The sequence below is a fragment of the Rhinolophus sinicus genome, chromosome 1 (assembly GCF_057876585.1).
Source record: "Rhinolophus sinicus isolate RSI-liver-muscle chromosome 1, RSI-T2T, whole genome shotgun sequence".
Taxonomy (NCBI): Eukaryota; Metazoa; Chordata; class Mammalia; order Chiroptera; family Rhinolophidae; genus Rhinolophus; species Rhinolophus sinicus.
Window position 1 is genome coordinate 200,775,234 of NC_142501.1, and position 18,552 is coordinate 200,793,785.

The 18,552-nt window shown below is 40.8% G+C and overlaps 1 protein-coding gene across 2 annotated transcripts in view; it reads left to right on the forward strand.

Annotated features, from left to right (window-relative positions):
* The window catches only part of ADGRA3 (adhesion G protein-coupled receptor A3), a 114,935-nt gene that overhangs the window by 17,317 nt on the left and 79,066 nt on the right, over positions 1–18,552 (forward strand). For both annotated transcript variants that reach the window (XM_019743915.3, XM_019743916.3), the window contains exon 2: positions 14,984–15,055. In XM_019743915.3, coding sequence (XP_019599474.3) covers positions 14,984–15,055 — 72 coding nt within the window. The remainder of the gene's footprint in view (positions 1–14,983; positions 15,056–18,552) is intronic.

Genomic DNA, 18,552 nt, shown 5'->3' on the forward strand with positions numbered 1-18,552 from the left:
TTGCTACCAAGTAGAATCGTGACCCTTAGCAAATCATAATTCATCTGACCCTCAATTTCCTGAATGGTAAAATGAGGGTTTGAACTAGATTATCTGTAGGGTCTCTTTGACTGCTGAAATTTTGTCGTTTTACATATCCCACAAAACCAAACCAAACTTGATAAGGTTATTGACGTATTTTTAAAAATCCAGACTTAAAATGCTCATTTAATGAAGCTCAAATCCTGTTAATAGAACTCATTCATTGCATTATAGGAGTAAGTAAGTGCAGGGGCTAATTTTTGGGGTCTGGAGGTGGATGTTGGGTCTGTTTAGTCCTAAGCTTCTAGTCTGCATGGATCCTGAGCCTGCATGCCTTTTCTCACCACTCTTAGCACTAATTGCCCCTCATTTGCTTGCTGAGACCTGTCCTCATTCCCTAGTGCTAATCCTCACCTTGGGACCTGGTGCTCAGCTCCTGGTAACTGGATTTTTTTTTTTTTAATTTTTTTTTTAAATTTTTTTTTTTATGTCCCTGAATTCTTGTCTCTAAGATCTAAACAGTTGAGGAGCTCGTTCAGCATTTGAACTCTGATTATCTCTTGGCATAGCTCTCTTCCTTCCTCTGTAATAGGAATACAGATTTTTAAACCCCAGCTCATTGAGTCAACCAGTCTGTTTGTCTGAATTTCTGAGTGTGAAAGGAATGTGCAGCATGTTCATAACGTTTGGAAACAGACAATTTTTTTGTTTTAGCATAATGATACCTTCATTACACACACACACACACACACACATATGTATTTTTTCCTTTTCCAGAGTTTATGGGCATCCTACAGATTCTATATCACAGGATTATTTTTCTTGCCTCCATCCCTCCACTTCTTTACTGCGTTGCCTGTGTTATACATATTTATCATGAATCCTTCAACACCAGTGTTCTGGCTGATTCTGTTTCACAGCAGTCCCCTGTTGACTGTCTGCAGCTAGCTCCCTCCCTTTCAGGGGCAGGCTGGTCCCTCTCCCTGTCATGATCCCTCTACCAACTGTAAAAGTACATTTGGGGTCATAGTCGGCTATGATACCATTTCTGTAGGAGAACCAGGATGGTAAATAGATTTCTCAGAGCTCTGTGCTGGTGAATTGGGGTTAGCCATCAGGAGTGCTGTGAGAGCTTATCAGGAAAGTATCAGGACTGACTGTCATTACCTGCCACCAGGGCTGGCAGGTGGTGGCACATGTGCCATTGTTTGCCAATGGCCCGGGAAGCCCCAAACTCTGTTAATGACTAGATTAATTGTTTCTTAATTTTTATAATCTTAAGATCACATGAAGCTTTGTACATATCAGGGTTCTTCGCCGTTTGAGAATTTCAAAAGCTGCTTTAAAAGAGTGGCTAAGTGATGTCTTACCAGTAGAATTATTTAGATTCCATACTTAGTAGTAAGCTGTAGCCTCAAAAATACTGATTTCATTCAGTGATAGTTTCCAAAATGTGCTTTTCAAATATCTCCTAATAGAGAGTGGCTCTCAGCTTTTGGACCAACTGCTTAAGAATCTTTGGGAGATTGTGTTAGAGAAAAATGTGGATTCCTATATATTAAGAACTCCTACAAAATTAGTAGAAAAAGACAGACGATCCATTAGAAGTATGAGCCAACAGTAACATGTAATGTTTGCTGAGTGTACAGCAAAGTGTTGTAAGGATTTTATTAGTTAATTCTTATATTTCCGTAACGAGGTCATTATTATTACGATCCCTCTTATGTGTCTGAGGATGTAGGGATAGATGGAAGCTCTTTAATTCCCTCAGGTCACCCAGGTACTAAGTGATAGAACCAGGATTTGAGCCGAGGCCTCCTGACTCCAGAACGCATACCTACAACCAGTGTGTTGTAACAGTCAAAGGACATTTCCAGGCCTTCCCAGGAAGGAAACACAGATTCACAATGGGAAGTGCAAATGAAAATTACAAGGTCCCAATTTTCGCGACTCTGATTCAAGTGTGACTGTGACCAGAATAGGTCATAGATGATGCGTTTTACTTCTGTCTCCCCTTTCCCTCCACCTCATTCATTCACTTAGGAATATCCCCGCTGTTGGTGTCCAGGTTCTCGGCAGCCAGCTCGACCTGAGCGGAGAACCCATCCGCCTTGTGCCTGGACTTCTGACCTGCGGAACTGTGAGCCAATAAGCAGGTGTTGGTGTGAAGCACTCAGTTGGTGGGAATTTGCTGTGCAGCAGTAGAAAGTTTATCCAGACCTTGGAGGGGTTACCTCTGTAGGAAAGGATTTTCCCCTTCCTGTCTGCCTGCCTTTTGGATTCCTACTCTTTTTTTTTGAACAGCAAAATTCAGAAAGGTCTTCTGTAATCATTTTGCTATTCAACATTGAAACTGTATTCCCTTTGGATCGGTTATGCATCCCTCTGATAGCATTTCACACTTAGATGCATGTGATGTATTAGGCCCTGAAGTCTATTTTTGTATCCTTTGTGTCACTCCCAGCACACAGTAGGCATTCAAATATGTTCTCAGTTAATGAGTAGTCAGTCCCTCATGGATTTCAGCTTAAAAATAAGAGTCAGAATCATAGAAGAACCTCAGTATGGCCCCAGTAGAAAGAACTCAGTTTGATTAAAATGCCAAATAAACTGGCTGTTCTCGTATTCATAAATATTAAGCATCCATTGTTCTTTATGATGTATAGACACATTGAAAAATGGGCTCCTTATTCTCATGGAGCTGATGTGTTCATACGATAATTTGAAGTGTTATTTAATAGGCAGTTTTTCATTTTTAGGCATTTTTGAAAGATACCTAGTGTGGCATAGAAAAACCCTTTAGTGTCTCATAATCAAATGCTATATAATTTCATGTAAATTTAATGTTTAATGCCAAAGCAGGAAAATAGATCATTTTCTTCTTATTTATGAGACTGCTGAACAAAGACTGAAATAATTATAAGAAAAACAAGCCACACAAAAAAAGTCAGGTCTTTGATAAAACTGCCTGGAAATTTGAAAGGTTATTTAATGAACCATTTGCGTAGTTAAGGGTGACCATACACCACTAACACTTACACGAAGACACCTGTTGTCTTAGTGTAACTATTAATGGCACCTCCTTTTAGTCTCAGGTGTCTGTGGGATGATAAATTACATTGCGACCCCACAGTAGTATGTTAGCTCTGGATATTTTTGACTTGCTGTGTCATTTTAAATAATTGTTCACCTTGCAGAGATAGATTGCATAGTTTCAAGAGAGCAGACTACGTATACTGAAAACTCGGCCCTAATTCGCCAAATCTATAGAAAATATATTAACACCAAAAAATAAAAACACCCATGTTTTCATGTCTCTTTGGAAATTTAGAGGATCTTTTCTTTATCATGGAATTCAGAAATTTAACTGGCATATGCCTGAATGTACACTCCCCCCCTCCCCCGCCCCGTTAGTTTGCCTGGCACATGGTTAATCTTCACAAGTCTATCTTTAAACTGAAGACGTTTTCTTTTTAATTTTTTTTTAAATTTTGGGGGCTATGTACATATTTTTATTAGACATTAGTTTTTCATTGTAAAATATACATAGCATTTGTCATTGTAACCATTTGTAAGTGTGCAGTTCAAGGCATGAAGGACATTCACTGTGTTGTGTAACCATCATCACTATCTGTAACCAAAGCCATTTCATCATCTCCAACATAAACTCTGTTCCACTGAATATAACCCCCATTCCGTCCTCCCCCACAGCTCTGGGTAGCCTCTATTTTACTCTCTGCAGAGACATTTCCTTTTATTTCTTTTATGACAGCCATTTTTCTACCTGGTGGTCCCCACACCCCCCCTAGAACTCCTGTTATTTGCATATACTGCAGCTTTCTTCATGGTTTGCTTCTCAGTGGTCACTGCCTTTATCTACTGACACAAGAAGTCAAGTCATGGTTTTCCAAAATGTTTTCACTTTATATGTCGTGGAATCTCCTTAGGTTGTCTCGCTGATTTCTCTTGATTTTTGTGCGGTATTATCTCATGTCCCATCTGATAATTCCATGTCATTCCAAGCAGACTTCTGGATTGCTTCCTTGTTCTCTCTGGCTGCCGGGTCCTTGGAAGTGGTCTGGTGTCTTTTGTCACCCTGTGGCCCTCTTTCACAGATCAACACCCTCAGTGCTCTTGGAGCAGTGGTGAACTTGTGAGGGCTTAGCGGCGCTCTCAGCCCCTGCAGGCTGGTGACACAGGTACCCAGTGGGGAGTTAAATGATGTCGGGTCCGCATGCCGTAAAATTTTGAGTTAATGATGTGAGGGGGTAAGGGGCAAGCGTTTCTTTGTTCGTTTGTTTTTTTGTAAAGCTCCCTAAATATTTTGGATGTACAGCCAGAATGGAGGATGAGTGCTCCATACCAGGAGTGGGCGCTCCACCTTTGCTCTTTCTGTAAAGGCTCAGGTAGGAAATATTTTAGGTGTGCAGGGCACACTGTCTCAATGGTAGCTACTTAACTCGGCCACAGAACAGTTCATGAAAGTGAACATGGCTGTGGACCAGTAAAACTTTATTGATAATAACAATGTGGGGGCTGGAGTTTGCTGACCCCTGCTCTAAACAAATCAGCACAATTATCCCATTTATGGATTCTAACACCGGAGGTCAGAGAATCAATTGATAGTTTATACTTGTGTAAAGTGGCAGCCCTGGCTTCAGAGCCAGGCCTCCTGACCTGCAGCCTCTGCGTTCAGTAAACACACGTGTTGCATCCCTGGCAGCTGACAAGTGTAGTTCGGCTTTCTGCCACGTGGGTTTGGCAGGCCATGCATTGTTATCATGTAAGGAAGTCTGGTTAAATAGATTTGAGAAATGCTCAACTAAAGAAATGTGAGTATCTTCAATTCAGAATGATAAAATGTACGTTCTGAGTTTCTGAGAAGGGGGTGTGAGGTAGCTGTTAGGTTTTCTCAATGCCTCTGGTCAGAGATCTCCTTGACAGGTTGTTTCTTTGAACACTCGTTCTGTTCTGTGTCTTCCTTTTTTGTAAAAGGAGTAATGTTTCCCAACCTCACACGTGAGTGGATTGTGCTTTGTCACTGTATACCACTTGAAGTGTTATTTATAAGATCTCGATTTTAATTTTACTTTAAAATAATTATTTTAAACAGTATCTGTGAAGTTATGGATTGGAGTTCCATTTGTTTTAACAATATGTTAAAATAGAAAACAACAACTTGGACAAGATGTTCATGAGCCTCAGAGCTGTGAGTTAACGGTTTGGAGAGCCGGTAAGGTGGAGGGGACGCTGCTGATGCTGGCAGAAGGCAGCCCCGCGGCCTGGCGTGCTTGGTCAGCAGGGGATGCCGCCGGATGGAAACATCCAGGGCTCCACTTGACCATTATCCTGTTGTGATGTTGTCCAGTTGCTTGGATCTTATGAAGCCTCATAAGGACCAGCTTCAAGTGCTTTGCTACACTTTCATTCACGTCTATACTCGCAAAAGCCCCGTATTTTCTCTCAGAAATCCCCAGAATGATTTACAGATGAGGCACTAAGTGAGAGGTTAAGGAACTTGTGCAAAGTCCTGAAGCCACATCTTAGAGTTAAGATTCAAATTCAGGTTCTTTGCCATCCAGAACTTTCCTCTGTCATTGTTTCTCATGCTCAGTCATCATTGGGACAGAGCAGAGTCTGGAAAAGTGATCTCAAACGAAAAATTGGTTAGAGTCGCCAGGTCAGGGAACAGAACCTCTCCTTCCTCCCAGTGGGCCCAGCATCTGACCCCCTTGCTGTGCATTTGGTGGTCGGATGTCGGACCAGGATGATTGTGGCACTTCTTGGTTGTGCTCAGGGATACCCCACTGTTTTACAGGGAACCTGGGGCTCTACCTTGGGTTAACATGTGAGGTATTCTGTTTTAACAGGTGCCCTTGTGATGAAAAGTAATCATTCTGTTAAGTGAAAGCTGATGGAGGGTCTAGCAAATTCGTAAAGGAAAGCATTAGCCTCTCTGCACGAAGGGGAGGGGCTGAGCTGGAAACCAAGCCTGCCCCCTAATCAATTAGCATCCAGAGGAGAGGTCAAAGAGAAAAGAGACCTCTACTTGTAGGAAAAGACGCCTTTTCAATCCCCTAAGTGCATATACACTGAAGCATGTTTATTTGTTGACTCTTCTTCCAACATCCTGTTGACAATGACAGAAGAAACATACAAATCTGAACAGACCCATAACTAACGGGGCCGAAAAATGAGGAAGGTGCTCCAGTGATCCAGAAGCATTGAGGACACTGTGGGATAAATAAAACAGATGGGATCAGGTTGGTGACAAAACTGCACAGCAAAGGAACGTAGAGCTCCGTAGAGACAAACGTGGAAATAACTAGAAAAATGAATTTTCTCAGCAGGATTCTGGAAGATTCCCAAGAATTGAAACTATAGGGAATGGCAACAAAAGTGGGTAAGGAGAGTGCTTGGCCCGGAATTAATAAGCCTGAAACATCTGCTCTCGTTCTGCCTTCAGTGAGTTGAGCTCAGAGGGCTTGGTGGTTGGGTTTGCCTCTGCGACAAAGTCGTTTAACTTGGTTTTCAATAAACTGGGAGATTTGCCAAGGCAGAATGCTGGTGGGGGAATAATAGCCAGAAAGAGAAGTTGCAGGGGACCCTAGGTTTCTTTTGTGTCCCTACCTTCCAAAGATATGCAACTTCTGAACCTTGAAATAAAAGCACTTTTGTTCCACCTCCTTTTCCTCTCCATTCACCATTATCCTCCTGTGCTAAAGAAATCCTCTGCTGTAATGAATCCCCATCAGTCCAGACCCCCGTATGTAAGTATGAGCGAGCAGCCGAGGGTCATCAGACATTTGAGAGGAAATCAACGGAATGATTGAGGGGAAATTGTAATTCCTCATCTCAGATCCAAGAGAACGGCAAATCCATAAATCAAGAGCATCCATGGGAAAAGAGCTGTTGAAAAAAGGAGTTAACAGTAAGGTTGTAATGTTAGAAAGTTCGGGCTGTGGCAGTAGGTGGGATCTACTGAGCAAAGTGGGAACTGCTGAGGACATAGAGAATTAGTGGTCTGGAAAATTGAGCAGAGGATTTCTTCCCGAATTCAAAGCAAAAGGTTTCAGGTGACAATTAGGAAGCAGAATTAAAAGCTGTGAAGGGTGCGTCTAGGAGATGAGGACCCAACGGAGAAGCAGATGGAGAAGGAGAAAGCAGCAGCTATTTCTTTGATTCTGAGATGCCATCAAAGGTCAGATGCCTCTTTCCAAACAGCTTCTCAGCGACAGGAGAGGCAGCACTTGCATGAGCTGGTTTTCCTGTCCGTACCCCAAACAATCACTTCTGCCGATTTCAGTCAACACCAGCCTTCTCATCAGAGCTCTTCTGATTCACTCAGTCGTTCTTGTTCTGCGTAGCATCATTTTAACACTAAACTTTTATACACTGCTTGTTTGAAAATAGTTTCAAACTTAACACGAAAGTTAGAATAATAGGTAAATCAGAATAATAGGTACAACCTCTATATTTTTTACCCAGATTTACTAGATTTTGCTATTAACATATTATGTCTTTGCTTTAACAGTTGTTTTTTTTTTCCTGTGTAAGAATGATACATGTTTTAAACTATTGACAGTATGATGTACACATTATAACCCACTGAGACTTTTAGAAAAGTGATCTTGAATTTTTTCTTTTGTGTCTTTAGTCTTGATAATATAATTTGTATATCTGGGAAGCTAAGGTTTTGTTTGTACTTGTTACTAGGTTAATTTCACAAGCTTTTTTTCCCCCCCTTCCAAATTTAATCACACATCACTGGAAGTTTAACTGCTTTCCTTATAAATTAGCTGGCAGCTTATGAGAGATGTGAGCTGCTTGAGTGATAGTTCTCCCACGGCACATGAATGAATCCCACCAGCTTCTCCCAAATGTTAAATTCTGAAAGATTTAACATTTCTGCTGCCTTTCATTACGCTGACTGCCATAAACTATGCAATCTTCTATTACACAACTTTTTATTTCAGTGCTGTATCATATGAAACCTTAATGTATAAACATTAAGCCATAATTAAGGATCCCAACTTAAAATTCAACCACAGTTTGTGTGTGTGCCAACAGTGACAACCACGGTTAAATTCATAACTTACTCCTTTTCCTGGCAGCTGGAAATTTCTTTTGATATCAATTTTAAGATGGTCCTAGTTTGTGGAAAGTTAAAATGTAGAAAAAAAGGGTCTTAGGACACTTTTATTGAAACGTCCTGAGAAGAAAAGTAGACATATTCTGGTAGAAATTTTGATTCCCCCCAAAAAAAGTTTTCGTAAGTCTCGGAGAGAAGAAAGACTGAGCGTGAGGCTGAGATTTATATTTCTCATCTGTACTGCTGGATGCCACGGCATTATAGGTTTCGTATCATTAATTCTGTAGAGAGGGATCTTTGACCATTGTACCTTAAACCCAGCTGTATTTTTATTTCATTCATTTATTGAACAGATATTGTGGGCATCTTGTCTGTTGGATCCTCTGGAAAGCACATGCCAAGGTGAGGTTAGAAGTATAAGGTTTTTACTGGGGGACTTCACTGAAAAACACAGGGAGACAAAGCAGATGTGGGCCTGGGAAGCCTGTGCGGAATGGGCTGCTGGTCTAGCACGTGTGGAAGGAGCGGGGGAAGTGAGGACAGTTGGGTAGGAGGGGCCTCACACCAGGTGCCACTGACAGGAAGCTCTGGTGCAGAGACTGCCCATCAGGGAGTCTGTACTGGCAGAAATGGAGAGTGCTCTTACCAGTGCTGCACTCAGTCCTTGGCTGGCACCGCCTGCACAGTGGGTGGCCTCTGCTTGGAAACGGAGGCAGAGCCTCTAGACAGCTGTGACTGGAGGCTGTTGGCGAACTGCTCTCCTGCACAGGGTCTCTCTGGAAGGGCGCTCTGAGCAGCCCACATCCACAGCCACTACGGTTACTCTAACTCTGCCACTTAGTCTGAGTGTGGACCTGGGCATGTTACTTTAATTTGAAAGTTTTGTTGTTATCGTTTGGGAGAAAATAATAGGATTGATACCACTGGGTTCTTGTGAGGAGTGACTGTGTCCTCATACAGAGGCGTGTGGCTGCACAGTGGAATCACTCAAACATCCACTGTTATGTTTTTTGTTGGGATGCAGGGACGGTCAAGATGTCTACACTTGGTGGGTTTGACCTTGTCATGGGAAGCGTAGTAAATACGCAAATACCTGTCCAGAGTTATTTCAGATGATGAGAAGCGCTGTTAAAACAAGATAACGTGACAAAGCGAGAGCAAAACTTTTTCTTGACACACAAGAACTGAAGTATACAACCCAGTCTTTTCTGCGGGAATGAATGACTGAATGAATAATGAATGAATGCAGTTAAGAGGAGGACGCATTGGTGAGCAAACTAATAATACTTAGGACCAAATGTGTGTATTTGTTGATGGCATGTGGAATTAAATGTGATTTTTAAACTAAAGATTATTTAAATTGATTGGGAATTTTGAAATCCAGTAGATACTCTTATTATTTGCTGAGAAGAATTAATTCAGAAATCAGCACTTGATATTCATTTGCCTGAAAAAAAGAGAATAAACTGGTCAGAGTACATGCCAACAGGATTCGGCAGATTTTTTTCTATAAAGGGCCAGATAGTAACTGTCTTAGGCTTTCCAGCTAGTCTGTCTGTTGGTGCCACTGAGCTCTGCCATCATAGCATGGAGGCCGCTGTAAACAATTTGTAAATGAATGGGCATGGTTGTGTTCTAATCAAACTTGAAGTACATTGACTTTTAAATTTCATGTAATTTTCATGTGTCATAAAACATTATTCTTTTTATTTTCTTTTAACCATTTAGAAATATGAAAAGCATTCTTAGAGCCCATGGTCTGTCAGGAGAACAGGTGGAGGGTTGGATTTGGCTGCCCCTGGACTAGAACATGGAAGAACTTGGGGAGTAACCAGTTTTCATTAGTGGGATAAATGGAGCAAAACACTAAAAAGTTATTTTTGTGGAGTTAACATTCCTGATCTGGCTTACCACGAGCGGTTCCACTCGTTTAGGCCATATGCCCATTGAAGTTAGTGACTCAAAAGCATGGCCTCCCTATACTGTCCATTTATCTTGTACTTGATAAAGATGGAGCAGTAACAGGTATTATCCTACATGATCAATCTAATATACAGAATCAAATTGCATGACTACAATTTGTATTCCTTGAGCAAATTAGAAATGTCAAGGAATGGAAACTTAATATTTGAATGGCATGCCTTCAGTCCTCATATGAGTATGTCTCTGATCTTTCTAGATGAATACCTCAGGGCATCCTCTCCCCACATCTGCATGGTAGCTCACTTTGTGGATTACCAGTCCTGTATCACTGGAACCAATCTAAATATGCAGTCATCAGCTTTTACCAACAGTAATGCAATAAGTAATTTTGTTATATAAATATACAATTATACAACATGGAACATGTAATATATTTTGCAAAAGTATATCTTCAGGATAAATTTCCAGAAGGGGAATTAATGGATTACTTTGTATTTTTGCTCTCCATACTGATTGTGCTGATTTATAGCAAAATATGAGTGGCTGTTTTTCTCTGAATATAAAAATGTGTTAGCGTATTTTTCCCCCATTCTGATTTATGGTATCTTGTTTTAGTTTTAATTTACGTTTCTCTCATGATCGAGATTGTGTATCTCTTTATATGATTATGATCTACTGGTGTTTACTTTTATCGAACTATCTGTTCAGGATCTTGGCTGCATTTTCTATTGTGTGTGGCTGTGTGTGTGTTTTTAAGAGCTCTTTGTATATTTAGGAAATTAGGGCTTTGTTTTTGATAGTTGTTGTAAATATTTGTTATCTTTTAACATTGCTTATGAGTTTAAAAATATTAAAATGAAGTTTTTAAAATGTACTACAGTTTCAAGTGTAATCCTATTTGCTCCTTCCCGTAGGTCTGGAAAATCTTTAGTTTCTAACTTCTCAATCTGCCTGCCTTCCATTTTCTCTCTCTCTCTCTTTTTTTTTCTCTGTCTGAGTTGGCTTTCCTTTTCACAGGACCTTCTCTGAGTTTCCTGCGCCTCTTTTTTAAGGGCTCTTGTCCTTGGATTTAAGTCCCACCCTAATCCAAGGATAATCTCCTCCCCAAACCGTTAACTTAATTACATCACAAACACCCTTTTCCAGTGAGGGTCACATGCACAGGCTCTGGATGGGTGTGTCTTTTGGAGGCCACCATTCCACCCACTGCAATAATAACCCTCAATCTGATTTTTCCCTCCAGTGGTTGACTTTAAGAATTATATTCCTAACATTTGGTCTGAATATTTAGTGCTCTTGAAATATATTTTCATTGCCTCTCAAAAGGAGAATGAGTCTCTGCCTTCTGCCATACAGGGCGTGGGTGCTGTTAACAGCTTTCCTTTCGGGGACTTGGACTAGCAAGCAACTGAGAACTTGTAATACTTAATTTTTATTTCTTTCTGCTCCGTAAACTTTTGATTTAAGAACAACAAAACATGTTCACGTTAAGTCTTACTCCTTTTTTCATGTTTTAGCATAAATGATATACTGAACTACCTTGGTACTGTGTTAAATGATAGCAGTGGACATCAAACTTGTGGAAATTCAAGAGACGGGAGTCCAGAATAGCATTCCTAAGCATCGTCTATAGATCATGCAGTGTTAACATCATTAGTATAGAACAGAAATGGGTGTGTATAAGCTTTATGACTTTGGTCAAGCTTTATATTTTTTCATTTAGTTACCGCCTAGAAAGTTTGAAGTTTCAAACATGTCAGCAAAAATATTGATTATGAGTGGGTTTTAGGTTTGTAATGATACATATTACGCATTTACTGGTTGCACAGTCCCCCCCGTCTCAAAATTGAGTATAAAAGCTGTCTGCCGAGTAGATTTATTCATACTGGTCCCGTTTGCTTGCACAGAAGCCTTAAACACGTCAAGTAATGTGTAGACTGAATATATTAACATGAGGTTGTAAACTATATTTCTAAGGTTACAGTTATAACTTTTTAAGTGTGATGAAATGTCTTTTTACTCTCCTCAATAAAATCTATCATTTATTGTACTAAAGCCTTTATGACTGAGCAAATGACAGTGCTTTTGCTGAAGCAATAGTGAATGCAGTGAATGTAATTCAGTCACCACCCTGGCAGTTTTTCACAGGCCACTTCCATACTTGGGTTGCGTTCTTCACTCAGGAACAGGGCACTCATGCCACGGAGCTTGAGAGATTGTCTCGTTTTCCTGTTTTTGGTCAATCGGTTATAAATTCTTGGTCATCATACAGTTTGTCAGCTTTGCTCGTTAAAATACGAATAATTATATAAAATTAAAAGAAGCTAGGAGAAATTTTGGTGGGCATTCTTATCTACTTTTTTCCATCTTTAAAGTGATGCAGTTGAAGGCTCCCTAGAAAAGTGGAGCGACTGTTACAAACGAAATCATTTATTACTGGTGGAGTCTCCGTTATAACCCTGGACTCCGGCTGTCATCACCATTGGTCTTCGCGCTACTTTAAGGGCCTGCTAAGTTGCAGACAGTCACCACATAAGCAGTTTTTTAATATAAATAAACACGGATCTTTCATCTCAAAGTATAAATAAAGTAGTCCTTACTTTAGGTTTTATTGCTAAGATATAATTGCATTCAAAATTAATTCAATGTTAAGCTATGCTTAGTTATGGAGATTCCTATGTTTATCATCAGGAGAAAAATATTTTAAAAATAAGAGTCATTTTCTAGATGTTGAAAAAAAAGCTGCAAGAATATAAAGAATAAAAGAGGAACTACTGGAAGCCTCATCACTAAGAGAGTGATCATTTTAATGTATTTCTTCTCTCTTTTTTTGATGGTCGCTGCTTAGATCCCTTTCTGTCAATGGTATCAGTTTTGTGGTTTGCTTTGAAACTGATTGTAAGCATTTTCCTTTTCATCAGGTTTCCTTTGAAAGAATCATTTTTTAATGGATGCGTGAAAATTTGTTGTTTGGATGTACCACAGTTTAATTCTCCATCTTACATGAAGTGACCTCTTTGGTAGTTTCTAATTTTTGTGTTACAAGTCATGCTGAAATAGGTCAGTGAATATACTTGTCAGATTGGTGACTTGTTAGCTTAGGGTTGCTGCCCTAAGTGGGAGGTGGCAGGCGCTGAGGTGATCACTGCCAGCCAGGCTGCTCGGGGAAGCTTGTTCTAATGACCTTTGTGGGCATGTGCCAGTCTGAGTACTTTTGCCTGTGTCATCTACCTCACTTTAAAAAACCTTTGCAATTCTGATTAGGAAACATGGTGTTATATTTGAATTGGAATGTTTTTGATGATGTTTTCTTGGTTCCCATGGTTGAAGCCTGTCCTTGCTTTAGTAACAGCTTTGGGGAGAGGCCAAACACTACACGGTAATATACGTTGGTTGCAAGATACATTAAAATGACGGAGGGTGTGTGTCTTAGCACCAGGGAAATAGAAGTAGAAATTTAATGAATATACACTCATTGAGTGTCATGCATTGAGTGTGTCGTGCATTTTCTAATTTCCCTCTAGTGTTTATGAGGTAGGTACTATTCTTCCCCTTTTATGAATGAGGGAACACTGGTACACAGAGTTGGGGTGACTTGTCCAAGATCAGAGTCACTTGAAAATGATAGAACTGGGCTTCTGACACAGGTGTATTTGACTAGAGTATCTCCTAATAATCATCCCACAAAACACGCGCTAAAATATTTATCTGCATGGGTAGGGATTTTTTTTTTTTTTCAATTCTGCTACAAAAGAAAATCAGATGTCAGATGGGTATTTTTGTTTTAATACAAATAATTAAAGGTGGGTGTTTTTTTTTAATAATGAAAGTAGACAAAAGAAAAATGTACCTGAAATCTTATGACCCAGAGGTATTCTGTTATCATTTGTATATATATAGAATTGCTGTGTTGTACTGTCTCAGAGAGAGAGGGGGTCACCACCCAACCTTGGACCCCGTGTGGGGGGTGCTCCTGGGTTGTGCGATACTGTGTGTGATGGAGAACTTTCTGCCCAAGATGCCATGTTGGATAACGTGGGGTTTGGAGTAGAGATTTCCTGGGGTCCCCATCTGGTTCTGCCATTTGCCAGTGCAGTCTTGTGCTATTAATGTAACTCTTCTATGCCTTGGTTTTCTCACGTTCTTACCTTGATATCCCCACAGCCCAAATCAGGTAGCTTTAGTAGTTTCACTTTATTTATGGAAATTCTTTATTGGTATTTAAGCTTCAAAAGGTGCATAGTTACATAGCCTAGAGAGGAAGGAAGATCATGTAGACATAGTCTCTTCTTAGGCGAGTTCTGCCTTGGGGGTGGCTCAACTCCGACTTGTTTTAATAAATTTTTGTTTTTGGTTCCTAGTTTTAAGAACATTGTCCTGATACTTGACATATAATACTGTGACACCACTATTTATATCTGTCTGTATGTGAGTGGATGCGGAAAGTCCATCAACACACGTATAGGCATGTAGATTTGTATACAAGTGATATTCAGCATAAGTGAAGTGATATCTAGAGGATACGTTATTTCTTTGTCAGGTCAATATTTTATAGATCACATTTTTATATTAAGTTTCCAGTTTTTAAATTAGTGGTCAACTTATGTAAGTGATCAATTATATAAATGTATGTGGTATTCTTTGTTCTTACAACGAACTGAGAGCTATTTTGTGTTGAGTTCTCGCTCTTTATTTTAAAGTTTTTGGTTCAGTGTGACAGGGACAATTTAAGAGAACAGGTGTGAATGAGCTCTTTTAGTTGGTGTCTCAAAAAAAGAAGGAAGCACCTTTTTTTGTCAGGCACCTCAAAAATTGGGGGTGGGGGTGTAATTAAAGACATCTTAGAATTCCTCATAGCTTTAAACATAATGAGCTAAATTACTTTGATATTATATTGATGGTGTACGTATAATAGGCAACCTACATTTTATTTTTCTGTCATTCTAGGATTCTGAGTAACAATAAAATATCCGAGCTGAAGAACGGCTCATTTTCTGGGCTAAGTCTCCTTGAAAGATTGTGAGTATTCTTTTGTTACTGCCTTTTGTTGTTATTTTACTTAATGCATTTTCATTGTAAATCTATTACTAAACTCCCAACTTTTCAAAACAAAAATTGAGTTTTCCCAACATTTTATTAGGAAAAATTCAAGAATTGAGTTTTAAAAAACAACTAGCTATGATTTCACTCATATGTGGAATCTGAAAAAAGAAAACAAAACCTGCAAACAAATTGACAGATACAGGGAACACATTGATGGTTATCAGATGGCAGGGGGTTGGTGGAATGAGTGAAAAAGGTGAAAGGAATTAAGAAGCACACATTTCCAGTTGTAAAAATAGTCATGGGGTGTGAAGTAAAGCATAGGGAATATAGTCAATAATATTGGAATAATTGTGTGGTGCCAGATGAGTCCTGGACTCATCGGGGTGGTTAACTCTGTAAGGCAGATAAATGTGTAATCCTATGTTGTACACCTGTAACTAACATAATATGTCCACTGTAATTGAAAAATAAATTTAAAAGAAGCCACTAGGCAAAGCAGAGATTGGCAAACTGTCTGTGAAGGGCCAATATTTTATAGATTACATGACGCGTTTTGTATTAAGTTTCCAGTTTTTAAATAAGTATTCAACTTATGTAAGTTGATTAATTATATAAATGTATGTGACATTCTTTACCACATCATTGAGGCTTTGTGGGCCATAAAGTCCCTGTCACAGTGACTGGATTTTGCCATTGTAATTAGGAGGCAGCAATAGATAATAAATACATGAATCAATGTGGAGGTGACTTCGTTTACAAAAAGGGCCACCGATCATAGATTACTGGCCACTGGCTTTTAAAGCACAGATGCTGTTTTGAAATTGTCATGAAGTGTGTATGCCCCATGAAATAATCAAGTAGAATTTAAAAAGCACATCAAGGGGGGAAACTTTTAGAGAAACTTTGATATTTTATCCAGATGTCTCTGAATGTGAATCAGAGTGTTTTGCTTAGCAATTAGGTCTAGTTTTGCTTACGATCGGATGTGTAACAGGTCGCACTCATTTTTTGCCTTGGTGAATTATGCACAATGGTATGTATCTTGCCTTTTGTTCTCAGTGCTATTCTAGGACCGTGTTTCTAATTCCCATGTTACTCATACATTAAGGAAAACATCTCAGAATGCATTAGGGAACCACACTGTGAACCTCTCCACTTCTGTTGAATAGCAGCCTGTCCTCATTTTCTTAGCTCTCTTTGCTCTGCTTCTCCTTCTGTACTTCTAGGCAGCCTTTCCTTGACCATTTCATCTACTGGCTTTTCCGTCAATTGCAGTCCCTCCCACAGGACTATTGCTCTCATCACTGATGTATGATTTATGATATACCATCTATGTTCTTCCTCTTCCTTTTGCATATGTCTCTTCTTTTCATAGTTTTCTAATGTCTTTGAGTCAGGTTATATATATGCATTTATATAACATATATAGCAATACACTCGGTACATTCATATTTACATACAAGTGTGTACACAGAAATATGTATATATATATTCACCTATATGCACGCATATGTATATACACACACATAAACAAAATGTGCTTGGCCCAGCAGTCAACCAACTAATCAACCAATCAGAGAATTAGGCAGCAGTGCCTAATTCTCTGATTGGTTGATTGGTTAGTTGATTGATTGATTGATTGATTTTGCTGTTTTCATTCAAATATTCCTGTGCTGTTTCAAGTAGCACATGATGCTGGCAGCCCCTCCAGGCCTGACCATAACGACAGTCCTTCGCCCACACTCCATGGTCGCTGTGGGGACAGAGCCAGGAGTGCAGCTTCCAGGCTCTCACCCTCACATGGAAAGGTGCTCACGTGGGTAGTAAATGGCCACCAACTGTGATTGCATGGCCATCAGCTGTGGCTAGTTGGCTGTCAGCTGTAACCAGTGACCCACTGGCCACTAATATAACTGCCGTGGCTACGCTAGAAGAAAATGGGAGCGAGCAAGAAGATGGTGGCTGGCTGGCAAGCGCGGATTGCAGTTAGGATGGCGGGTTGCGGATAGTGTGCTCCTGCTTCCTGTGTCTCCAACCCAGCCGCCAGCGAGAATATAGTGGTGTGACTCCCCTATCCATGGCTCCTTTTGGCCTCATCCTATCCTGCGTTCTTATGTGGGGAGCGGGAGCTGAGACCCCCCCTGCCCCCCCTGCATGACAGGCGCTGACTCGGCAATGCACAGTTGACCCCATTTAATTGAGTTAAGATTTGCTTGGGGCTTTGGGGAGAGGAATCTCCCCCCTGTCATCAGGAAGGATGGCTGTACTTCTAGTCTAGAGGCTGTCCTGCTCCCGGTTTGGCCTGGGTTGTGCCTGTCCTGGCCCTGAGAGGGGAGGAGAGAGGGACAGAGGTCACAGCCAGTGGTCACCCTATCGATAGGGCGCCGCTATCTCTGGGCCTGAGCCCAGATCCTTCTCCAGGTTCCTGCTGGGACTGGTGGTGGAGCAGGTCAGAGAACGGAGGTTGGCCGGCTTCCTGTGGAAACACCACTGGCCTTCGTGTCGCTGAATTTTCAGAGCACAGGGTACACCAGAGAGATCCCATCGTCGTCAGTTAGTTGTTTGACCCTTTTGGGAGGATTCATGATCAAAGGCTGATGAATTAATGTCTTCTCAGCCTTGCCTAGAACAGCCCATTCTTCCTCCTGAGCATGGAAATGGGTGTTGGTACCGAGGCTTCTGGGAATGGAATCGGGCTGGGAGCTTTCCTCCCCCCAGAGCCCAGCACCAGCTTTGTCCTAGTTACGGTTTTTACTGTGTTGCTATTTTCTGATTTGATTTGATTTGCTAATTTTCAGGGAACGCCTCTATCAATTTAGTAATTTCTTTCCCATCTCCGGACATAATCTTTTGATTCATACTTTGTACTGTTCTCCTAGCTCTCCTTATTTTCCCTCTCTACCTGGTTACCTAACTTACTAACCTACTCTGCCTCCTGCCCTGCTGTCCTCTTCCTGTGACTGAACCCCAAGGATAACTCTCCCTTGGTGTCTGTCAACTTGAGTTATGCTTGCTGCGGTTTTCTTCACTGTAGGGTTCTTCTTATGGACTCTGGTTTACTTGTGGGTCTCAGCATGCTGTCCAGGGCGTATCTAGGTGGCTTCTCTCCTAGGACTTCGCAGACTGCAGAACTTTTCTAGGCTCTCTATATTTCAGACACAGTCTTGTAAGGATAGTGGTTGTATGAGCCGGTATCAGGGCTCCAGAACAACGCACCACAGCGGGATGGCTGAAACAGTAGAAGTTTATTTTTCTCAGTTCCGGAGACTGGAAGTTCAAGATCAAGGTGCCCGTCAGTGTTGGTTTCTTCTGAGGGTCATGAGGGAAAGGGTGTGTTCTAGATCCTTGGCTTGTAGATAGCCATCCTCCGTGCCTCCCCGTGGTCTTCCCTCTGTGTCACTGTCCACATTTCCTCCTCTTATAAGGACACTAGTCACACTGGATTAGGGCCCACGCTAATGACCTCACTT